Genomic DNA, 26,935 nt, shown 5'->3' on the forward strand with positions numbered 1-26,935 from the left:
AAATTATATTTAGAATAAACCACTTTTATAAAATACATTAGAATTTAAATGCTTAAAAATACACTGTATTGTTTTAAACAAACAAAAAGTAACACCCATCATATCTATCAAATTTTATTCTCAAAGAATGGATTGGTTGTCACATTGTCATTTGATTGCAATGTGAATTCACATTTCACAACCTCAGCCCCAAACAAAGTTATATTAAAATGTAATTCAGAAAACTAATTTAAAGTAAAATGTGAAAAAAAAACATAATTGTGAAATAATGAAAAGTTGTAAAAGCTATTATTATATTGATTATTATAATGAAAATTTGAAAAATGCAAGTCTAAGACTATCAGGTATAATTAAGATATTAAATAAAAATACATAACATTTTCAAAACATAAAAGAATGCTTAACAATTTCCAAGCACATTGTTTAATCAGCAGCTATTTGATGTTCAACATAGTGGTGTTAAATACAGTAGTAAACAATGTACATGTCATTGCAACACTCAGAATGAGAACCCAAAATATGGAAGCTCTGTTCAAATTAGCAGCAAGGGTTGGTTTATAAGCCCATGGTTGGAGCATTCGGTGGAATAAGACATAACATACTGAATACACTGAAGACATTTTTCTGAAGATGTAAAATAGGCATTTATAGATGCAATAAGTACAGTATTAACAATCGTATTTTAACACTGCTTGCTGCTAAAAATGAGAAAAATATAACCTATTTTAAATATTTTGAGTGGCTTTCAATGATTTTAATTATTAGTGTGATAGTGGGGAGACCGATTTAAATTTGGATTGAAGTATTCTGTTCCACGCCCAGCCACTGGTCTTGCCAGAGACTAGACATGGGATGGTCATGCCTGAACCTTGATTCGATATAGGCACGTAAATCAAGTTACTTGGACTTGAATTGAAATAAGTGACTTCCACAAGATACCTCTAATGTATTTACCATTTACTGACACCCAATAGCCAATCTGTATTTTTGTGCTGGGGAGTTGTTAAACATTCATTCACTCCACTGGACACCAAATCCTGCTTGCAGTGGCCCACGCAGATTAAGTAACATTCAGCAGTATTTACTAAAAATATTCCAGGGACCGCCACTTTAAAAAAAATCTTTCCAACAATTTATACACTAGTGAAAGTTCATGTGGTCACCTCTTACAAAAATAGACCAGTCAACAATTTTTTAAATCAATGCAAAAATTAGCATCAATTCACTCTCTCCTACCCATGTTTAGTAATGCTAAAACAATACTCTCTAAAATTACAAAAAGTTCATTAATGTACCTTCCCATCACACTTTCCTTGGCACTGTAATAATCCGACTACTAGTTGTGTATTCTTTGAAATAAACACCAAATATTTTTTTGTAGTAATAATCTGTTATGGAACAAAATAGCCAAGACTAGCTGCATTCATTTTTATGACTACAAATTACTGTTTGAAAACATTACGTAACTATTGAAAACACCCCTCTCCATTAACATTTCCTTTGATACCCTCACCTCCTAGAGTATTATGTAATTGTCACTGGCCCCAAAACCACCTTACTACTGTTGTAATCTAATAAGGTAAAAACTGACCCATATTAAATCTAATGAGGCTTTTTATAAATATTAACTTGTGTGATTGCTGAACAGTTTTGACCGATGTCTCTAATAATATTACTTGTATGTTATGTGTATATCAATCAATAAACATACTTTAACCGTCCCCACAAAAAGGGGGTCAATGACAGGACATTTCTGCACTTTTGTTTTTGCTTCGTACACAATAAATGTAACCTATTTTACATTAATTTCATTTCATACTGAAGTTTTCAGCATTCTGAAAAAAAGCATCAAAATAGTGTTATTCAAAGTTGTTTTAGGAAAGCTTCACCCGTTAAAATTACGACACGTTCCATTTTGAGCAGACTGTCAATTACATATTGGTGCGTTTTTTTTTTTTTAATACAAGTTTAGAAAAACATTAAGTTTAAGTTTAAAATGATAGCCCCCCCCCCCCCCCCCGAAAAAAACCCCAACAAAAAACAAAACAAAACACACACAAAAAAAAAACCCCAAACTATAATGTTCTTAACAATCACAATTAGGTAGATTTATTGTGTATCAAGCTAAAAGGTAGGTGTAGAAATGTCAAATTATGAACCTTAATATACTGCTTAGTTGCTTACTAAGAATAGGCTGGCAAAACATTTGAGATAATTCATTTTGTAGAGTTATATTTACAAATTTTGCTTGGAATTTGCAGTTTTATGGTTTTCTTTTTATACTTGGACAACACTGTTTTCAGCATTAACAGATTGAAAAAGCATAACATACTACTTTCTACAAGAATCTACAGATATACATCATATTACATAATTTAACAACACAGCTTCTTAAGCTCAACAATACGTTATAGTCTACAACAAACAAAAATAAACAGCACCAAGTTACATGGTACAAGAAACATTAATTCAAACCTAAAAATTTGCTTTTTAAAATTTACAATATATTTCAAAATATTATTTACAAACAGCCGATTCTAAAAAAAATGTTCAAAAATAATAACATGTACATTATTAAAAATATTTTAACAAGAGTGTGGTAAAAGTTGGTTTTGGAACATATTTTAAGGTTAACTCAACTGAGATTCTCTTTAATCTTGTATGATAATGTAAACAAAACAAAATTATATATATGAGCTCAAAACCTGTTAAGCAGACTACAAGTACGTAGTTAATATAAAAACAACTCAAGTTTTCCGAAATATAATTTTGTGATAATTTTAATTCTTTTTTAAATGCAGTTTATTTTTCATACAGGAAAGTAAAATCCTCCATAAAAAAAAAACCTTTTGTCTATTTTATAATACAAAAAAAAAAAAATACAATTTTTTTACTAAAAACCCCCCAAAACAATCATAAAATAATTTTATGGCACTTTATTACATTGTGCATATCAGTCAAAACTCAACGTCTAATGTATCAACATGAGACAGAAATATATATGTACATATTTAATACAATCACTATTATCTATTTACATGGTGTGGATACAATATTGAAATCAAATTTCATATAGGGAAGTTCAACCCCATTCAATATAAGTTTTGCAACTAAATTATTCTGGCAATTTATTATTCAAACAAGCTTTACTAAGCAATACAGTTGACATTAAAGTACAAATATTTAACATTTCATTAAAGCAAATAACTTCTCTTTTTTGGACTACTAACACATCAAATACACTAAAAGCTTCATATAAACGGAGTATAAATATGTCCGTAACATATTTTATGGAATATTTGAACCTCTTATAGACATTGCACAAGACTTGTTTCATTATCGTAAGGAATTTCGAATTTTAGAAAGGGAGACTGAACTTAAAGACTCCTTATGTAATGTAAGGAATTAAACTACAAAAATATATTAATACCTGCATGAGCAAAGGGTATTCTCAATACATTGCAGAATAACACAAAATTTGTAATATTGGCACAATTGTGTTACAATTTGGTTTTGCTCACCTGTTGGCCTTACCGAGTAGGATTTTAAAATTAAAACATCAAACAAATTTAATTTTAAAAGGTTTGATAAAAAGAAAAATTAGGGGCGTCTGATGAACACAGGAAAATTCCAACAAAAATGTCCAGGCAAGTTTTTCATGGAATACTGTAGTTACATGGTTTATTATTTTCTAGTATCCATAAGCTCTGGCTACACCACATTTAGGAACTGAAGTAAGTCAAAAATGGTTGAAGTCGATAACGGTCCTTCATTCCTAATCCTCTGATTTTTGGGGTTTAATGAAAACATACCTAAATTATTGCACAAATAACATATTAATTCACAATGTATCTAAGTCATGTCTAAGACTTATGCAGCAATATGGTTGCACACATTTGGTAAATTTTTATACACAACCACAAGATGCAATGTCTTGCAGTTGGTAAGTCTTGAATTTAAATTAAGTTTTTATACAAAGATTACAAAGCTAAAAGGGACATTAATCAATGCTCCAAATTCATTTTGTACAAGAGTACCTAAAAGTTTACAGACGGACGTATGGATGGATGGGCAAGTCATATAATAATATGCCCCGTCAAAGAATTGCCTATAAAAATGGGACGTCCATCTCTGCATCAGAACACTTTAATCTGGAAAGAAATCCTAGAAATTGGAAAAGTTACCAAGTGCTGCTGGATCCATGGATTGACAGATGCAATGCTTGTTTCAATTCCTGACATGGAACCACTAGTTAACAATGGACCAGAGTAGAGCACTGCTGGGATTAGTACCTGGATTTTTGACGTGAAGATAGATGTAAATAAATGTCAAGTTGTTAAAAATATATACCTATAAATGTAACGAATATTAAAAAAAGAGCCTTATAGAGATCATTCTGATTCCTAATAACAGTGGTCACCAGTAACCCTGAAGACTAGTGCAAACAAATATAGATATTCTATTTACAAATGATTCATTCTATACAATTATCGTAGCACAAGAGAAAAGAAGCTAAATAAATCCATCATCAAAATCCGTTCACTGTCACTGCTCGTTTGTCACGGTGTTTTGATCGGGCCTTGGTTCTTGCTTTGAAGGCAGCTGCATTATACATGTTCTGAAAGAGAGGGAGAAAAGAATAATCATCAGGATCCCACATCACCCCTTTAAGATTTTAGTACATGAAAATTATAGAATATTATTGTATACCTTACAAGCTAACTTAGACGGGATATATCAACATTAGTATTTATGTGTTATCCTGTCTGTGGAATAATGCACACAGATTGGCCCTAACTGAAGGATTCCTCTCTCACTATGTTGTATTCATGACAAACAACTCAGGTTTTAGTTAGGGAGAGTAATAAGCAAGAGCAGTAAAATAGAAAGAGAAAGAACAAATTACACATTAATTCTATTTAAGTAAAGTCTCGCCCATCCATAAAAATATTCAGTGCACTGTGAGGAACATAGTTACAGGGTTCTAACTCTTGAAAAATCATGAAATTCAAGGACATTTCCAGGACATTAATTATTTTTTTGACAGGATATAAAATGTTCAATCTATGAAGGTTTTAATAACAAATTGTTGTCTGAGTTTAAACAGGCTATGAGGACAACAAAAGTAAAAATGCGAAAAAAATAAACCACCAAATTTGTAGCCTAAATTTCCAGTCCACAATAAAATTTAATGCTTTTTCCAGGACATTCCAGGCATGAATTTTAAAATCACAAAATTCAAGGACATTCAAGAATTTCCAGGATGCGTAAGAACCCTGATCTATAGGTGCAATTATAAACCAAGTTTCTTTGACCTAGGATAGCAATAAGATTTGGTGAAAGGACTTTTGGTCTGTTTTTGTGGTAGTTTCGAAAACATTGTCCGTATATTACTAACGTTATCAGAACAGTGCTAAGCATAACAAGCAGTCAAATGCAACACTCTAGTGTTTCATCCACACTGAGCATAACAAATGGAGCATATTGAAAAAATTCTAGAGTTGCATTTATATACATTTTATTTGGCCAAATCAAGAGTATTTTGTTTGTTTGTTTTGTTTAACGACACCAATGGAGTACATTGATTAATTAGTCATCAGCTATTGGATGTCAAACATTTGGTAATTCTGGCACAGTCATCAGAGGAAACCCACTACATTTTTCCTAATGCAACAAGGGATCTTTTATCTGCACCATCCCACAGACAGGATTAGGACATACCACGACCTTCGAAATACCAGTCATGGTGCACTGGCTGGAACGAGAAATAGTCCCAGAGTATGACAAATATTTTGAAAAGTCACTAGCCACAGGGCTAGTGGGTTTGTGAAAACCACTAGCCCACCAAGATAAAGCACTAGCCCAAATTCCTGATCAATTATAACTGGATTTTTATATAATTTTTGTAACATTACACATTTACGAGTATAACAGTAAAATAAAACAAACACTTAAATCATGTTGTAACTTTTAAGTTTTTTGTCGTTTCGTACATTTTGTCTTTTGTCAAGTGTGATCCATCGTCATTGTCCCGTTTTCGTTTTTGCCCTCCCCCCCGGGGAAAAATAATTGATCAAACTCTTGGTTGGTATCTAAACACACTATCAAAATAATTAAATTTAAATGAGGGTACGACAGTGTGACACACGGTAATAGATGGTTCAGTGTATTTGGTAGTTGGTTATATATTTAGGGCCTACTATTTATGTCGCCAGGAACGGTGATGCCAAATACAAGGCATTATCCCGTGTCAGACCGATATCAAAAGAATATAATGGCGACATCTAATCCATTGTTAATTGATGAACAAAAAAGGTATTATCTTGTATCGGCAGCTGTGACGTATTATCCAACCGCTACACGTAAGAGGCCAAGCCGAGTCATTGCATATGCGGTTACCATTAAAGTAAATTGTTTTCCTGATTGCCGATAACCACATGTTAGCGAAGTGTTAAATTAGAAAACAATAGGTAAATAAAACAAACACAGAAATTCAAAGCATGGCTGGGGTTTACTTGATTGAGATTAACCTGTCGTCGCGATTGGTGATTTCCAAGTTCTTAGCCTAAAACATGTGCGAGATTAACCAATCAAAACACGCATGTCATTAGACTTTATTTCCTGTGCCAGAAACTTGAAAGGGAAAGGTAAACAATGCATGCTGTAACTGTGACGATGTAGAGATAGCATGTTACTGCAGTTTGCAGACCTAGCTCAAGTGGATTATTATTATATACTGATTGCGTTGTTTATATTATTCGATGACAAACGTCACAATCAAATTTATTAAAAGAAATTTCAGCCGAGAGAAAAAGAAAGAAAGAAAAAAAAGCCCCACGATCGAGCGATGACGAGATGAGGGGGGAAACCACTAGCCCGCAGGGGCTAGTGGTTTTGCGTTTCTCACTAGCCCGAACTTAAAAACCACTAGCCACGGGCGTCGGGCTAGTGGATTTGTCGAACTCTGAGTCCAATGTGCCCACCGACAGGGATGAATCCCAAACCGACCACACATCAAGTGAGCACTTTACCACTGGGCTACGTCCCACCCCCAAATTAAGAGTAAGCAGATAAAGATAATCTCAGTTAGGGATAATCTCAGTTAGGGAGTACAGCAACCAAGGATTTATATGGACTGAAATTACATGTATGAGTGCTGATACAGGTTTTTATGACAATCTGAACAGAATGAAACAGTAATTGTGACATGTGGAGTCACTATCGTTCAGGCCTTATTATTTAAAATATGCAGGCAGTCTAACAACAGCTTGCCTAAATCAGCTGTTTATGGTCCAGTGGGCCGTTTTTAACCAATTTAACAGTTCATTTTGGGTAGGCCTCATTAAAAGTATGTTGTCTCAATTTTCTGTATTTTAAATCTATTTATTTAATATTTCCTATTTTATGTAATATCTTCTTCTGCATGTTAAAATTACATTTGCACAATATTCCCTTAGTTGGAGTTCAGAATGGATCATCTTAAAACTGAAGGGTACTTCTGTATGCAGGCAATTTTTCAACTGCCCGCATTAAAATGCTAAGCCTGGAATAAAAACATTTTATCTGCAGAGATCAGATCAGTTTTTAAAATTGTCTACAGAATTTTCACTGGCATTTGGCGAGTGGGCTGGTACTTTCTGTACCACTGAAAGTAACACAGACTTACCCTCTCAAACTTGGTCAACTTGTTGGCAGGTTTTGCACCGGTTGGCAAAGGAGGTCCAAGGCCAAACACTTCTCTGAGAAGAACATTTTCCTGCAACAAATGAAACATCTAATGTCAGTTTTTATATAATAAATAATATAACGAAAATAGAATCTAGTGTCTTGTACAACCATAATAAAATTGCACATACTTTGAGTCTAGCAGCACTTAATTCAAGTCTATGAGGCTGGATGTAACCCAGTGGCAAGGCATTAGCTCCATGCATGGTCAGTGGGCCCATTGGGCTATTTCTTGTTCCAGCCAGTGCACCACAATTGGTATATCAAAGGCCGTGGTATATACTACCCTGTCTGTGGGATGGTGCATATAAAAGATCCCTTGCTGCTAACTGAAAAGAGTATTCCATGCAGTGGCGACAGCAGGTTTTCTCTCTCAATATCTGTGTGGTCCTTAACCATATGTCTGACACCATATAATCGTAAATAAAATGTGTTGGGAGCATCGTTAAATAAAACATTTCTTTCTTTTTATAATTCAAGTCTCTAAAGATTGAGTTTAATATCTGCAACCAATCATCTGGGTAAATATTTAATTGTGCTAAATAGTCTGCATCAGTAATACTATTCACTTTAGTAAGGTTAATTTTATTATAAAATTTACATTTATTTTACTGCATACTTGTTTTTTTTAATAATGAGTAAAAAGTGAAATTCCTACTTTGGCTTTCTAAACTTTATCCGAAAAGAAGGATGTCTTACACATGACATTATTTTACATAGTTTTCAGTATGTACACTACACAGCAGATGAGGGAAAAGTTAACTTTTGTTTTGTTCAATGACACCACTAGAGCACATTGATTTATTAATCACCGACTACTGGATGTGAAACATTTGGTAATTCTGACACTTAATCATCAGAGGAAACCCACTACATTTTTCCATTAGCAGCAACAGATCTTTTATATGCACTTTCCCACAGACAAGAAAGCACACATCATGGCCAATGACCAGTTGTGGTGCACTTGTTGGGACATGAAAATCCCCAATCAGTTGAATGGATCCACCGAGGTGGTTCGATCCTACAATGCAAGCACCGCAGGCGAACATTCAACCGACTGAGATAAATCCCGCCATATGGGGAAAATCAAACAAATTACATCACTGGTTTAACTCTTGGTTGTTTTTCCTTTAAGTCAAAAAGCAGTTTTAACACAAGATTTTAAATACTTTTTGAAAAACTGAAATCTAGATAATGCCATCTTGTCATTTGATTACACAGACTATGACAAATATTTTGAAAAGTCACTAGCTACAAGGCTAGTGGGTTTGTGAAAACCACTAGCCCACCAAGATAAAGCACTAGCCCAAATTCCTGATCAATTATAACTGGATTTTTATATAATTTTTTGTAACATTACACATTTATGAGTATAACAATAAAATAAAACAAACACTTTAAATCATGTTGTAACTTTCAGTTTTTTGTCGTGTTGTATGTTTCTTTTTTTGTCAAGTGTGATCCATCGTCACTGTTCCGTTTTTGCTTTTGCCCTTCCCCCGGGGAAAAATAATTGAGCATACTCATGGTTGATATCTAAACCCACTATCAAAATAATTAAATTTAAATGAGGGTACGACAGTGTGACACACGATAATAGATGGTTCAGTGTATTCGGTAGTGGGTTATACATTTAGGGCCCTACTATTTATGTCGCCAGGAACGGCGATGTCAATTGCTCCAAGACAGGACATTATCCCGTGTCAGACCGATATATGCGGGCTAGTGGTTTTGCGTTTCTCACTAGCCCGAATTTAAAAACCACTAGCCATGGGCGTCGGGCTAGCGGATTTGTCAAACTCTGGACTACAACTTGGCAAAAACATTTGTTTGGTTTTATCTTTACTTTACTATAAAGTTAACTTTTAAGAGATTATGAACAAGTTTAATAAACGACTCCACAGTTCAGTCTAAATGAGATAATTGTACATTTAAGCTTATTATGTAGAGATATTAAAATCTGCTTTGCAGGAATGGTTAACAAAATAAGTATCTTTTCTAATAGCTAATGGACTAGTGTAAAAAACATATCAGGTAATTTTAAAACGTGATAATACACTAAAACAAAATGGCCACCTGTAGATGCTGATAGATGCCTGATCCAATCACCATACAGAATGCATCGTATTGCTTTTTACGGACCCAGCTGTCGATATACAAATTCTCAATACCAAACTTAATGTTCATCTCCGGCGACTCCATCTCCTGTAAGATTAATCACACACAATAAGCTGCAGTCACACAAATCAAATCAATGAAGAAATGGCTTGATTGTTCTTGTGGAAAATAATAGGAAAAACTATTTTCCAGATCAAACGTTGATATCATTAATTTGTTTACTCAAATTACCAGGAATTTGACATTGAGAGCAATTACTATCCTACATGATTTGAGAACAGCAGTTTAATGCACACTGATCATCAAACCATAAGCACTGCAGAGTATTATTATGAAGAGAGGAAACCAGCTGTTTGCCTGGGCTAGTCAATGACTTAATAAATATTAACCATGAGAAAACCAATGCCATTAACACTACTGAATGGAGAATACAATATTTTGACACATACTTCTATTGACTGACTGACTGAATATTAACCATGAGAAAACCTATGTCAGTAACTACTGAATGGAGAATACAATATTTTGACACATACTTCTATTGACCGACTTAAGGAATGAATTAATCTTAACCATGAGAAAACATCTCAGCAACTCTTCTGAACAGCAGATAAAAGGTGTTCAGTTACCTCTGTTGACCGACTGGCCGACTGAATGAATGAATATTAATCAATGAAAAAACCTATGCCAGTAACTCTATTGAACAGAGGATAAAAGGTGTTCACAGTTAACCCTACTGACTCACTGAAGGAATGAATGAATATTAACCATGAGAAAACATATCTAAGTAACTCGACTGCACGGAGGATAAAAGGTGTTCCCAGTTACCTCTATTGACCGAAGGATATCTCGGAAGCTGGACCGCTGTTGTCGTCGGTCTTTCTTTGCCCGATACTTGTGAGAGTCTGTAGCCAGTTGTTTGAGCAGCTCAATCAGCTCCTTCATATTGCTACCCTCAAAATCCTGCACAAACCAAATGGAATTAGGAACTCATAACGTTGCAATTTAAGGTACAGTAATGCATGGCATCAATTTCAAGTAAACAAGATTTAGCCACTAAAGGGACACACCCTAGTTACGTTTATTTGTTAACCATTACGGAGTGGTTTTTCGCTATTAAACCCCATTTTTCACAAATAAAATTGCACTTTACTTACATTTTAACCGTTAAGCAAGCGAGGTCCAATCTATTTTTAGAGGGGATATTTCCATTTCAATGTCACAGACGTTGGTATATCACGTGACCGTTATCATTTTGGTTCGGTTTGTTTTCTCGTGCACGGTTCGCGCAATCAACATCCGATTTGTTGTTGTTCATTTGTGAGATTTTTCTTCACAGTTCGTGAACATTTTCAGTAACAATAAAGTTCAGACAAGTAAGTGTCTCAATACAAAACGTTATAAACCCTTAAAACCAATAATTTTGCTAAGTCTTACGATATCTGGAGAGGGGATACAACCAGGACAGAACAGTTGGAACATGTCCAGGAGAGGTGAAACGAACGCACCCCAAGTCTGTGAAATTTGTCGTGACGTAGGCATTGTTGTGCTTCGAGCGACATCTACCGGTGACATCAGAATACTAACTTTCAAAATTATTTCAAGCAATTGGGACATGGGGATTCCCATGGTATTTATCGATATAAAACCTGCTTTTTCACTCCATTTGATAAAAACGTGATCTAAGTGTGTTACAGGTTTGTAGATTAATCAAATTATAATTTATTTTCGCTGGATGGAATTAGGGTGTGCGGCTTTAAGTCCAAGTAATAACAAATTAGTTGCCCAAAGGTTGATGAGATTATCAGAATAAACTTATTCAGTGTCGCTCATAGCTTTACCCATAGCTGTTTATTTTAATGAATGTAAAAAAAAAAAACCCAATAATAATGTATATTAATTCTTTACAAAAAAAAAAAAAAAAAAAAAAAAAAAAAAAAATTGTTTTAACCATTATCCTGCCACATTCTTTTTGCTAAATTTAAAGAATTTTCACCTGTTCTACATTCTAGTAATTTTATTAAAATCCATGGACATTTTAACATGAAATTACACCCATATATACCATAATGATCCACCTACGTAATGAAAGCATTTTGTAGATGGTTATTTTATTTATGTTACCATGGCAACAGCTGCAAATTTCAATATACAATGTTTTCATTAATAATTAAGAAAACATGAATAAAACACTACTATTTTTTCTTTTAATTTAAGTGTATGCTGTGATTTATTAAGCATAGAGATTGATTTAAAGAAAAAATTAAGTAGACTGCCATTTTTTTCAGAATAATAGGGTGCAATGCATATACTGTCATCAACGCTTTTTTGTAAATTATGAAGATAATGTCCATTATAATCTATTATACATTTTTAGTAATATTATTAAAATCAGTTGACATTTCAGCATAAAATTACACACATATATACTAAGAATATCCACCTACGTAATGCTAACATTATATAGTCAGTTATATTGTTTATGTTACCATGGCAACAGCTGCAAATTTCAAAATACCATATTTTCATTAATAATTATGAAAACTTTAATTAAAAACTAATATTTGTCTTTTAATTTAAGTCTATGCTGTGATTTATTAACCATACTGCTTGATGTAAAAAAAAAATTAAGTCGACAATCACGTAAAAAAAAAAAAAAAGGATCAAATGTGCATTCGGCTATCAACGCATTTTTGTAAATTATGAACATAATTTCCAACATTAACTATTATACATTTCTGGTAATATTATTAAAATCAGTTGACATTTCAGCATGAAATTACACTCATATATACTAAGAATATCCACCTACGTAACGCTAACATTTTATAGTCAGTTATATTATTTATGTTACCATGGCAACACCTGCAAATTTCAATATACCATATTTTCATTAATAATTATGAAAACTTTAATTAAAAACTAATATATATTTTTGAATTTAAGTCTATGCTGTGATTTATTAACCATACTGCTTAATGTAAAGAAAAAATTAAGTCGACAACCGCGGTTTTTCTGAAAAATAGGGTCAGACGCGCATTCGGCTATCAACGCATTTTTGTAAATTGTGAACATAATTTCCAACATTAACTATTATTCATTTCTGGTAATATTATTAAAATCAGTTGACATTTCAGCATGAAATTACACTCATATATACTAAGAATATCCACCTACGTAACGCTAACATTTTATAGTCAGTTATATTATTTATGTTACCATGGCAACACCTGCAAATTTCAATATACCATATTTTCATTAATAATTATGAAAACTTTAATTAAAAACTAATATATATTTTTGAATTTAAGTCTATGCTGTGATTTATTAACCATACTGCTTGATGTAAAGAAAAAATTAAGTCGACAACCGCGGTTTTTCTGAAAAATAGGGTCAAATGCGCATTCGGCTATCAACGCATTTTTTTTGTAAATTATGAACATAATTTCCAACATTAACTATTATACATTTCTGGTAATATTATTAAAATCAGTTGACATTTCAGCATGAAATTATACACATATATACTAAGAATATCCACCTACATAACACTAACATTTTATAGTCAGTTATATTATTTATGTTACCATCGCAACATCTGCAACTTTCATAATTATGAAAACTTTAATTTAAAACTAATATTTTGGTTTTAATTTAAGTCTATGGTGTGATCTATTAACCATACTACTCGATTTAGAAAAAGAATTAAGTAGATAGCCAATTTTGTTTTTGAATACCGGGTAATAGGGTCAAATGCACATACTACCATCAACGAATTTTTGTAACTTGTGGACATTGTGTCCAACATTACCTAGACACTAAAAATATGTATACTATCTCTATTACTTTATATATCTTTGTCAAATGACACAAGATTTTAAAAAAGGTATATGCCTCTTTCACTTCCTGTCATTTTCAAAAAGAGGAACCGTTTCCCATATGAAATGTTTTAAATGAATTTATTTGAATACAAATCACTGTATAATGATGTAATAATAAGCTCCCAGCTGTTTACAAGAGATGGGTGAAAATGTTAATTCTGTTACCACGGTAACCAATGCAAAACAACAAATTTCTAAAAAAATATAATTTTCAAGGACTGAGAAAAACCCCCAATGTATAGTGACATAATTGTACTATGCCTGTAGGAAAGATATATGAAGCTTATTAATTCTGTTACCATGGTAACCAGTTCAAAACTATATGCTACCATGGTACCCAGATCGAAACTGTTACCATGGTAACCAATGCAAACTATTGGTTACCATGGTAAGGTATGTAAAACTGGAAACTATTTGCTGTGTGCATGCAACTTTTGGGTCATACGGTCAAAAGTAAAGGACACCAGTAATCAATAATTTGAGGGTACTTGAAAACTCCACATCATAACTGCTGCAACTAGGTGGTTATGGGGTTTGGAATCTTTTTAAATTGGACACTGTATTTCATGTACACACTTTAAGCAGCAGCTATCTTACTATAATCATTCTAAAAATTATTAAAACGTATCCATTAATTCCCAAGATTTTAGGGTACATAATTTTACCCTTCATACCCTCTGGCAGAAACCCTGGACACTGATATTAGAATAATAGAAATAGTAAAAAGGATTTTATGCATTTCCATAATTTATTGTGACACAAGATACTTGCCATAGTGCTTCACACGGTCACAATTGTAAAAAAAAAAAAAAAAAAATCCATTCATCTAAAAAATGTTTTAAACCCAAAGAAACAAACATCAACATGTGAGCCCTAATTAAAATTCAATATGTACCGTATACATAATGTGTATCCAATGTTGAACATTTATGCATGATACAAAATAGATCTAAACGGTCACCTGAGTAAATTGCTGACCACAACTACCAAACACATGGAGTGCGGAGCACCCATTTTCCTAGGGGGATTAAAATGACCAAATTCATGGTTTTGGATTTTCCATGGGTGAGAGCAACTACCAAATACATTTGGTTGGAAATGGTCTAGTATTTCTGAAAACATAATAGTTTAAATGCATTTGTCTATATGATAGATGGTTTAATGAATATGTCTCCTACCTGGGGGGGGGGGGGGGCGCGGGGGGGGGGGGGGGGCAAGGGACACGACATTAACGAAATTCGCAAAATTGATATTTGTATGGTATTCCTGGACAAAATAATTGGCTTAATTTCCCCTATTTGTGCCCCACCTTTAGGAGAGGGGTAGAATGACCAAATTCACAAGGAAATGGGTCAAAAATATGCAATTTCTATATAACTATTGTGATCTCCATCCCCACCTAGGGGACATTCACAAGTTATATACACTGGTCATCTATTTGCCTTTATATATTATTTGAATACTATCCAGGTATAGCATTTCGGGCAAATGAGCTGGCCTAAAACCTTTTCACCATGTATTTCCATCATTTTACTCTGACACAATATTAGTTGTAATCCATGTAAAAATATGTAGTGATTCATTTGCAACCCTATATAGCTGTTCATGGCTGTAACTAGGATTTAAACAATGAATCAATGAGCATGGAAGGTGCAAGACACCATTGTTTTCAAGTGGTGTCGAAGTTTTTATTCGCCAAAAGGATGTAGATATTTTGGTACTAAATAAAAATTGGTTTTTTTATCAAAATACAATAGATCCAACAGTATTTTTTTACCTCATGATGATTAATTTATCTTTATAACATTTGCAGATTTTTATGGGGGGGTGTGCAGGGAATGGGTCGACCTGGGAAATAAAAAATGGACCTCCCCCCCCCCCCCATTAATTATAATGTCATTAATGAGAAACAGTTAGCCGCACATGCCAGCAATGTGTACTACTGCTGTCAAATTGTATGGTGGGAAATGTGCTGTCACATGACCTGTTGTTTATAAATAGAAACAGGGAAATGGCGCTTTTCGACGACTGTTTATGCCGTCGGATTACAATTATTTGATTGTGTTTGTACCTTTTTTAGGCATTAAAAGTGATACTTTTTCTAATTTAATGCAACTGTCATAATGTAGTTCATATATAATAGTATATTATGACAACTTTGTAGAGATAAAAGAAACCGCTACCAAAAAAACAAAAAACAATAGCACGCGACATTTGATGGGTCATTTTTGTTTTTAAAAAAACGTAAGATGTACAACAGCAATTTAGCAAATATTTGGATATGTCATTCTAAGACTATTTATTGACATTTTCTTACTTTGTTTTTGACAAAAATGTCAACAATTAATTTAGAAAACGATTTTTAAATGAAAACAATGCAAAGTGACGTCATTGCGATGACGCTTGACGTGTATACACGTCAAGGGCAGGATAAGGGTTAACATGCAGTGAGATAAACATTCATAGATGCAACTATTAACAAAGTTTCATGATCCAAGTCTTTAAGAAATGAGCTAAATGCGATCAGTTAACAAACATCCTCCTCATTCCAACCTCCAGATCTTTTTTGGAAGACTGATGTCAAGACTTTAATAACAGGCCTTTGGATTTCACGGAAACTATTGTTTTCGGTACAGTATTGGTAAAATCACAGCAATGAAATTTTGTTTTCCATGATTATTATATCGAGTAAGACTATTCAATGGAACCTAAAATCAGTTTCTGATGGGTTCCCATGATCACAAGGAACCCGAAAAGGTGTTTGTCATGAAATTTTAAAGCCTATGGCCTGAATAACATACCTCATCTTCCTCCCGACCCAGCTCATACATCAAAGCAATGGCCTCTCCAGCTGAAATCCTCAGTTCTAGGTCTTGGTTTTTAAGCAGATCAGGCATCCTACCGACATGGCTAAATAAACAAATGATAAATTATGAAGTATAAAATTAATTAAAAACTGTCATAGGTGTCCTTAAGAAAAGACATCACTAACAAATCACTTTAATATACATACCTTGTTAAATTGGCACTTCAAAAAACAAAACTCTCCCCCCCACCCACACCTCAAAAAACAAACAAAAAACAACAACAAAAAAAAACCCACCCAAAAATAACATTTTATGTCAACTGTACAAAACACTGATAGTCAACTTTTACACAAGAATTCTGTGGAACGCTAAGACCTTCCTACCAAAAACATATTCAGTGTCACTTATAGCTGCACCCATAGACTTTAAATGTTTAAAATATGCATTAAGATGAACATTGGAGAAAACTTGGAGTGTTTTCTCTTTTATAGATACATTACCTGTCCTCAAACAAGGGCACCTCCCTCCCACGCAAGTGGTCTGGTCCGAACATCCCAACAGCCAATGGGATGGCCTAAATTCTTCTACTGCATACTGCTCTCTAGTTCCGGTCACATGACTGTAACTTCCTTCTTTTTCCCTGAGCGCATCGTACGGAGAACAGGAAGCGGGGAGGCCCGGGCGGGATGAAATCTTGAGGACAGGTAATGTATCTATAAAAGAGAAAACACTCCAAGTTTTCTCCATTTCTTTAGACATTACCTGCCCTCAAACAAGGGCAGCATTCAACAGATGGTGGTGGGTGCCGAGATCCGTAGATGCTTGTGATAACTCCCCAAACCGGAAAGAGGCTGACTAGTGGAAGAATAAGGCCAAACCTGGTAAGCCCTCCTCCTTGGGATGCCCGTCACAGACAAATGCAGGTGATGTTAGTAACAACAACCAGAATGGTGGCAGCGTCAGCAGTGACAGGTATGCCTCCCAGAACAAAGGACCAGGAGGCGGCTGCCACATCTCATGCTGGTTCTGACAGGGTGGAAAGTCGTAGCCACCAGGGATGCAGGTGTTAGGTAACCCTCACATACTGAAGTGTTATTTTTGTAATAACAAGCGACAACCTAATGAGGTGCATCCGTCAGAACATTGAACAGAACAAGACCCCCGAGTGTTTTTTGTCTAGTACACCAAAGAACTGTTAGTTCAATAACGACAACAAATAACCACATGCAGTGCAGGGTAAAGGTTATCGAGACAAAAGTTCCGGCACCAGTACGTGAACTGTGCAAAAGAACAAAAGTCTAAGCAATCCTCACCTGTCGATTCGATGGACATCTCGGTGTGCAGCCCAGAATCAGACAGACATCAATGGCGACGAGGACGGCTTGTATTCAACAGAGTCTGTGCAGCAACAACTGGACCCAGATGATGGAACCCCTCAACGTCTTCTGATAATAGTTGGCGAAGATGGAGTCCATAGCCCAGAAACAACCAGTGATAATGTGCTGAATGGGTGTGTTGCAGTGCAGGGACATCGTGGCAGCCAAGGCACAGAGTTCATGCGGATTAGAAGCAGATGGAGCAGGTAAACCCTCCTCCCGATAGGCGGTCAGGATAAAAGACCGGATCCAGGTGGCCACCGTGTTTTTGGTAATATCCCTCAACCGACTCTGGTTACAGGAAAGGAAAAGTCTTTTGCGATGTTGTCGAAAAGATCTGGTCCTCTCGATGTACTGGTGCAGTGCTCTGACAGGGCACAACGCCAAGTCCTCAACGTCCGCTGGACCAACGATAGAGGAGAGGGCCTGCACAACATACGAACGAGGCACTTGGTCTGGTAACTGATTTTTTGCAACAAAGTTCATGAGTAACCCCAAGTTGACTGCACGCCGATCTCGGTGAAAACGTACAGTCTACATCAAGAGCATGGAGTTCTGAGACACGGGCAGCCGTGGCAAAACCGAGTAAAAACACCTTCTTCCGCGTCAAGTCTTGCAGGGAAGAGGATTCGATCGGTTTATAAGGTGCGGTCGATAACGCTCGTAACACCAGATTCAGGTCCCATCTTGGTGGCCGAAACCGGTGTACTTGATCATCAAGGCGAAACCCTTTGATCATCTTATGGATCTCAGGAATACCCGATAACTTCGTTCCAATAGCGACATCACGAACAGTAGTGATGGCCGAAACGTACCCAGTGATGGTAGACCCCTTCAATCGTAAAGTGGTCCGCCGATACAGCAAAAATCAGCAAGACGAGGTATCTGGATCGTCTGAGGTTTGAGTTTTTGCCGGACACACCATCGGCAAAAGCAAAGCCATCTGACGTTGTAAGCCGCAGTAGTAGATGATCTGTGTGCTTTCAAAATGGCCACCGTAGACTGTGAAGAAAAAACCTTTCTTCCTCAAACTCTTGGAGATAAGTCCACTGCGGACGTGGATGGTATAGTCTTGATGTGGGATAAAGCAACAGATGATCCCAGTCTGGCAGCGGTAAAGGATGTGGATCGGCAAGACGTATTAGATCTGGATACCACATCCTGGATGGCCACGTCGGAGCAATGAGCAACAGGCGACAATGGTACAGCTGAAACCTCTGAAGCACCCTTGGAAGGAGGATTGGTGGAGGAAAAGCGTACGCGTCCATCTGTTCCCAGCTGATGGCCAAGGCATCGAGATCCAGAGCTTCGGGATCTGGCACCGGAGACACGTAAACCCTCAGCTGCTGGTTGAATTGTGTGGCAAAGAGATCAGTGTTTGGTGTCCAAAGTCTGTCGCACACCCATTGAAACGCTTCGGGATGGAGCATCCATTCCGTCGGCCGTGGAGACGACGGCCGAGACAGTGTGTCGGCTAGTACATTGGAAACCCCTGGAATATGGCGAGCCCGAAGTTGCAACGGAATCTCGTCGACCAGCTTGTAGAGATGATAAGTCAACTGCAGCAGACTGCTGGAGTGGGTTCCGCCCTGACAGTTGATATAAGCCGCCGCGGTGGTACTGTCTGTGGCTACCATGAGAGAGGTGCCTGACAGCATCTCTCGCCAATGAAGGATGACATTGTAACTGCCAACATCTCCAACAGGTTGATGTGTAGATCGGCTTCATCTGGAAACCACAGCCACCAACAGGGACTGGACTGCAAGGCGACTGGTAACCGGATCAGCAAATCTGCGTTATTGTACTGAATGCATGGATTCAGAAACAAACTGGATACTGCGACCTCTAAGCGTCAAATGTTGCGCCGACGTCAAAATTACTCTTGCAATGAAACTTCATGAAACAGTAATAAAGTGATTCAGGAATCAAGACATCGGAAACAGCGACCCCGTGATACAGGCAAGAGCCAAGACAGCGTAGCAACTCGCTACGCTATATGCCCGATATACCTGGAAGTGAAGCAACGCAAAACAGCAACCGGCTAAAATCCACAGCCGTCACACCACCCGGTGCGAAACAGCAGCAGAGACCATCTAGACAGCATCGGTCACGAACTCTGGCGGTAACAACAGTGAACGTTAGGGAGTTGATAAGCCGCAATGAACCATAGGAAAACGGTGACGGTAAAACCTCCGTACCACGTGATGGCAACTGGATAACTTCCGGAACCAGCGGAAGTAGCGACTGTCTTGCATCGCCACCGGATATAGAGAACGATCTGCCGAATGTCGATGAACCTTCCTCGAACAAGAGAATATCGGTGCACGGGATCTCAACACAAGTGACCGGACCAGTAGACTGTCTTCGTCACCAACCCGGAACGCTTGTAACGTCGAACCCCTTCACGGCAAACAGCCGTATGTAGACCACAGGTCTGCCAAGATTACCGGCTTGTGCTGAAAGTCAAGAATGGATCGCTTCAGGCAAGTCGGTTGACGATAGTGTGCAATCGTAGTGCACATCGACGTCACGGAAGATATAAGGTAGACCAACATCAAAGTCGACGGCTAGAACAAGGCATATCCTCTGGCATCCTGCACATGAGGAGTTATGGTCGCTAGGATAACATCAAATAGGACAGCATGTACAAACATGTACGCTGAACTGAAGCCATCGACAGGACGTGCCAATCTGTAAATTCTAGGAAGACGTATGGTCCCCCCCGGAAACAGCGTCATCCAAGGCCGGCGCCACACCGTTGAAGGATAGGTTGGAGACGGGATACGTTCGTTGTGACGAATGGGGAACGGCACAAACGAAATCTACTCAAGTAAACCTCGACATCGGATCAGTCCTCAAACGGAAACCTTCTAGAATGGTGCCAGTGGACTGTGCAATGACGAAAGCATATACACTGCAGCGAGACAATCAGTCACAGCCATGTGGGTCACTGCGTCCGGATCTTCTATAACGGAAGGTGCCGACGCATCATCTGGAAAATCGGTCAGTAACCTGGCACAGGCATTTCGATCCAATGTACTGGCTGCAATTGGAAACACGGACGGTCCCATCAGGAGCCGGTGTAAACCCTGAACGCCGAATCAGCTGCCGACTGGTGTGGACGGTACGATGTACACGGACCAGCAGGAGCCGGTGGAACTCTGGACGCTGCACCACTTCGATCGATCACGGGTCGACGGTACCGAACGGTGAGCCGATGACGCAATCTTCCAGTTCGTTACAGGGCTCCATCTGCTTGCTGGAACAACGATCTGCACGGGCCGGTTACTGGTAGCCGTGTAAACCGATGGGGGCCTGTGGCAGCCAGCGATCGAATGCCGACATCTGCCGGTGGAACCTCCATGGCGATCATCGAAACCGGACCCTTCTTGGCTGAAACCGGTGGATGGGCCAGCGGCGGTAGCATATCAGATATGACAGCCAGACAGTCCCTCAGTGACAGGTGGTCCGCTGCATCCAGATCTTCCAGCACTGCAAGAACCGATACATCATCAGAAAAGTAACGTAGCACCCGTGAACAGGCCAGTCGCTCTGGTCATGGCCCGATGGAAATACCGGAGAACCGGACCGTGGGCGGTCCCGTGTGGATACCAAGGAACGGATGACCACATCGTCGTTGGATGTGGCAAGGACGGCAACATGTCGTAGACGGCCGCCAAGCAATCCCTCATAGTCATATGGTCCGTAGTCGGGCTCTTCAATGACAGATGCCGCAGGCGCTTCATCACCAAAGTCTCGTAGAACTCGAGCACAGGCCAATCGATGTACCATAATGGAAGCCGCCGATTAAACCGGACTGTGGATGGTCCCGTCTAGATCCCTCGGAGGCCTTGGAAGCCACATCAACTGAAGATTGGCGCTGACGATCTGTGGAACCCGTAGGGAGCCGTACAGGTCGTGTGGAGCGGCTATGGTCCCGGCTCCGATGCGCCGAAGAGGACTTCCCCACCGAAGATCGGTGAGCCTTGAAATCCGTGGAGCGTCTATCTGAATGAGCCGGCTTCTTAGAAGGCTGCGTAGAGACCGCAGGCCTGTCATCCGAAGTCTTAGGTATCGGTGGAGCTGAAGAAGCCGCACCCCCTGAAGAGGGGACTGGAACAGGACCTGACCCAGAACCTGCCGGTTTGGGTAAGGTCGCCACTGACGCCATTGTTTCTTTCAGCATGGTCGGTAGAATTGAACGTAACACTTCCACCACGGAGTCAGCAATCGAAGGCGAAGATTCCACCTTCTTGGTCCTCGCTGACACCACCTTCAGGTAAGCCGCGAACTCGACATCAGACAAGCCCGAACAAATGGTCGCATCTTGAAGTGAGGCCACACGGAACACGACAACCTGGACATAAGTCGTGTGGGTCGCCGCAGGCAGTAAACTTCTTGCAGCGTAAACACGCTCGAACTAGTCGCTGAACATTATCAGATATAATAATAGTAATTTTTCAATCTGTGAAAAGAAAGAAAAACCAACCATAACACAAACACAAAGCCGGTAAATAAAGATGCCATTTTGCAAATGGCGTCCGACACGACAACCGGCGATATAACAACATTTCATGTAATTAACACTTGGCAAGTCAAGCGAAATACACGAAAGATATACGAAAGATCACGAAAATTAAGGTGAAAAACATTTCACCCAAACACAAAGCCAGTCAACAAAGACGCCGTCCGACACGACAACCGGCAATTTAAACAACATTTCATGTAATTAAACGCTTGGAAAGTCAAGCGAAATACGCGAAAAAACATACGAAAGCTAACGAAAACGAAGGTGAAAAACATTTCACCCAAACACGAATACAAAACCAAAGGTCTTTTTTATAAGTTGACTCCAAACAGAGCCAAGCAAAAGGACGTCCAGACCCTTTAGCGAAGAGAAAAAGAAGGAAGTTACAGTCATGTGACCGGAACTAGAGAGCAGTATGCAGTAGAAGAATTTAGGCCATCCCATTGGCTGTTGGGATGTTGGGACCAGACCACTTGCATGGGGAGGGGGGAGGTGCCCTTGTTTGAGGACAGGTAATGTCTAAAGAAATCACAGATACAACTATATACAAAGTTTCATTGATCTAGGACTTATTGTCTGAGAGAAATGAACCTAAATTCAAGATAAAACATCTGGGAATTTACACATAAAAAACATGCTGAATAATTTAAAAAAAAGTTTCATTAAAACATTGTAAGTATCACATATGCAGTCTTGACAGGGATTTTTTTAATAGTGTTTGATCTATGTCATGAATTCAACAATTTTAAGCCAAATATATATATATATATATATATATATATATATATATATATATATATATATATATATATATATATATATATATAAAATTATAAAAATTCAAAGCAAGGAACTGCCAAAAGAATGGAAAAATACATTCGCCAAAAGTGGGTTAATTCAATTTAGGGTGTGGAATGAAAGTACATGAATTTGCCAGCATATTAACCACTAAATCACTGTACAAATCTTACCTGTTGACCAGTTCTTGCACTATGTACGAGGGAGAGATGGACAGCAAGAGACACCACGCAGAAACAGCCTGGGAGTGAAGATGACTAACTTCTGGAGAATGACTTGGTATAGACTTATCTCCCTTTTGGTATGAGCATTTAAATATATCTTCTAATGATTTCATAACTTCTTTGATTTTCTGAAGACAAAAATGTGAGACATTTATGAATAAAATGCAGACAAATTTGTAACCTAAAAACGTTTCTCAGTACAGCAACTAATGATTTAATTGCAACAAGTGTATACACACACACACACCCCCCCCCCCCTCAAAAAACAACCAGGAAAAATAAACAGATCCTAACAAATGCATTTTCAAAACAAGAGCTACTGTGCAGGAACAAGATTTATGTTTCGTCACAATAAAATCACCAGAAATATTATATACTAGTACCACACATGATAAAAAGTATCATACAATACCCATCTCCAGCATTCAAAGTGAAAAGCTGCTTGGACAAGCAAAATGTATCTTGGTGGTTGTCCACTGGGCAAATAAAAAGGCTCAATGCAGTTTAATTTTTTTAGCAATCAAAAGGATCGTCCTTGCACTTAAATAAAACAAACCATTTATTTGGACAAGTGAAAATATTGGCGGACAAGTCAATTGCTAGATATATTTGTCCAGAGGTCTAGTGAAAAATTCTGCTATCACTGATCTCACTTGAATTTTTGAGTTTCCATGTACTGACTGAATATTGTAGAAAATAAAAAGCAGTCCTTAATTTGAATTTATAGGCAGTTGGACACGTATTAACAACTGAATCAGTATAAACATACCTCTGCGTCATCACATGCAAGGAATGAGCAAATTGCAAGAGCTGTGGCACACTGAAGAAAGAAATAGGTTGAGAGGTTAGACAAACGTATCAAAAGAAAAATAATGCATACAAACTGGTATTATTTTAAAGCAAGTCAAATTAATTACAAATGTGTCTGTTGCACAATTTTTTCTTTCACAAGTGTTACAGTCAAAGTGACAGACGTTATTTTTTAAACTCTAAGCCGTATTTATCATTATTAGAGATGTTTTCGATAATTGAAATCAGACATTACAGAATTATCCATTTCCGTACATCTGAAGTGTTTCCTGTCATTCTGGTTTCTAACACAACAAAATGCATTTTTTTTCATATTTCTAAAAACAGACATACCTCCTAAAAGAAAAGGTATTAGAGACAAGCTCTAATCTATTTTTAAGGGTATTTCCCCATTTCAATATTACACACTCTTGTTTCACTCTATTGTAACTTTATCAAAATGTGTTACAGGTTTGTAGATAAACCAAACATAGTATCCATTCTTATGGGTTAAAAGCAGGGTCTACAACCTTAAAAACTTGCTTTCAAAAACTTTTCATGACACAATTCTACAAACCTTGCTTCTAGCTTTTAATGAAACCGAATTGTCGGCCATGATGGTTAACATGGAAGGCTGCAAATCTGCGAAGATACTGTCAGCATCCTGTCCTAACTGTATGATAAGAAGACTAATGCAGTTTGCGGCAAGAGCTTGCTCCTCTCCTTTACCTTTCTTCACACATCTCGCTAAACAGTCAGATAACGTTTCTTTCCTGAAAACGTAATTGATAATGTTAACCAACAGCTGTATATTATCTCATGTAATCCCCCTTTCCAAGCATGATTTCACACCTAAAAATTGCTCACATAGAGATTTTGTTTCATAGGCACAGTAAAAATTATCTACTTTAACCATGCGACTACTGGATTAATTTTGGACAAAAACAATGTTGAGGGGATACAAATTTATAACTTTTACTCCCATATTTTTTCACTTATTTTTTAAAAATAAATACACAAAATAAAGTTTGTAATATATTCGTGAGTTTTTCTAATTTTTCTAATATTTTGATTAAAATTAGGCAAAAAATAGATAAAGTCACATTTACGTATGGGTATCTGTGACCAGATATCCATTATTCTGAATAACTACTTTTTCTTCTTCTTTTTTTTTTACCAGATTCACATTCCAATAATTCGTGATTTTCATGGTTGGTAAAACAATAAAATTTATTACCAAATTAGCTGTTACAATCAGCCATTCCTCTTATTCAGTGATTTTATAACGTACTCAAGAATTTACAATAACTCACTCTGTGAATGATTGCTAAAAATCAAACTCATACCTTTTTTTTTAATATCAAAAACTGGACAGTACTAATACTATTAATAGTGAAAAGCTAACTTTACATACCTATCTGCCAGAAAATCTACAACATATTTTTTGCTGAATACTTTTTGGATTCCTTCCAAACAGATTTTCCTGCCTTGAGCGCTGAAAATAAACATACAAATAAATCATAGCTGATTCAAGAATCAAGGAATAACTTCACTAAAATGTAAACTTTTTAAAAATGGAATGGCAGTAATATATGTATGTATCGAAGTTTAAGGATGGGGTGGAAGTACATGTATTCTTATGACTAACTAGTTTGTAAATTGAATATAATAATAATAATTAAAAAACAATTCTAATTTTTCTTTTTTAATAAACCAAGTTCAAAATGTGTTGCAAATGTTCCAAACTATTTTTATATGTTTATACACATATTAAACAGCAGTGTAAATGTTCATAAGTAATTCAGTATTAACCTTTAGACTACTGGATTAATTTTTGACAAAAACCATGTTGAGTGGATACAAGTTTATAATTTTTACTCACATATATTCACTTCAATAATTTATAAATACATAAAATAAAGTTCATAATCGAATCAGTAAGTATTATTTTCGTTGTTTTTTTTCAAATTTTATATTTTAGATCAGTTAATGTCGACTAAAATTAGGCAAAAAAAAAAAAAACTTGCATTTACGGCCAGCTGTCCAGTATTTATGTCTATTATTCCCGATAACAGTGGTTTTCTGACCAGATTTTTTTTCTTAAAAACAAACTACGATTCATATCCCAATATTTGGTGATTTTTGTTGTTGGTAAAATGATCAAATTTATTATCAAATTAGCTGTCACAATCAGCTATCGATCCCTGAAAATGACCGCGACGTGCCGCCATTGTTGTCAAATGAAAATACTTGCCGAAAATCACTTTTTCAACTCAAAATTACAAGTTATTTTCCAAACAAAAACACCATCTAAAGACACAGGAAGCTCGTTTGACTTCTGTTTCCTGTTATACAAGTCTTCCAGTGAGTGTCGTGTGCAAAACGATGGGAAATATGAATTTGTTTCATGACACCACTAGAGCACATTGATCTATTAAGCATCAGCTATTGGATGTCAAACATTTGGCAATTTTGACAGTCCGAGTGAGAAAACCCATTACATTTTTTTATAAGTAGCAAGGGATCTTTATATGCACCATCCCACAGACAGGATAGCACACACCATGGCTTTGATATACCAGTCATGGTGCACTGGCTGGAACGAGAAATAGCCCAATAGACCCACCGACGGGGACCGTCCCAAACCGACCGTGTATCAAGTGTGTGCTTTACCACTGGGCTATAACCC

At 36.9% G+C, this 26,935-nt stretch overlaps 1 protein-coding gene across 1 annotated transcript in view; it reads right to left on the reverse strand.

Annotated features, from left to right (window-relative positions):
• Positions 1-100: 100 nt before the first annotated feature.
• Positions 101-26,935, reverse strand: part of LOC121369186 (interferon-related developmental regulator 1-like) — a 32,233-nt gene continuing 5,398 nt past the window's right edge. The window contains exons 4-12 of the mRNA XM_041494103.1: positions 25,661-25,741; positions 24,824-25,019; positions 24,227-24,277; positions 23,407-23,585; positions 16,526-16,634; positions 10,672-10,806; positions 9,802-9,930; positions 7,667-7,756; positions 101-4,618 (exon numbers count right to left, since the gene is read on the reverse strand). Of these exons, the coding sequence (XP_041350037.1) occupies positions 4,529-4,618; positions 7,667-7,756; positions 9,802-9,930; positions 10,672-10,806; positions 16,526-16,634; positions 23,407-23,585; positions 24,227-24,277; positions 24,824-25,019; positions 25,661-25,741 (1,060 nt within the window). The 3' untranslated portion in view covers positions 101-4,528. The remainder of the gene's footprint in view (positions 4,619-7,666; positions 7,757-9,801; positions 9,931-10,671; positions 10,807-16,525; positions 16,635-23,406; positions 23,586-24,226; positions 24,278-24,823; positions 25,020-25,660; positions 25,742-26,935) is intronic.

Source organism: Gigantopelta aegis, chromosome 3, assembly GCF_016097555.1.
Source record: "Gigantopelta aegis isolate Gae_Host chromosome 3, Gae_host_genome, whole genome shotgun sequence".
NCBI lineage: Eukaryota > Metazoa > Mollusca > Gastropoda > Neomphalida > Peltospiridae > Gigantopelta > Gigantopelta aegis.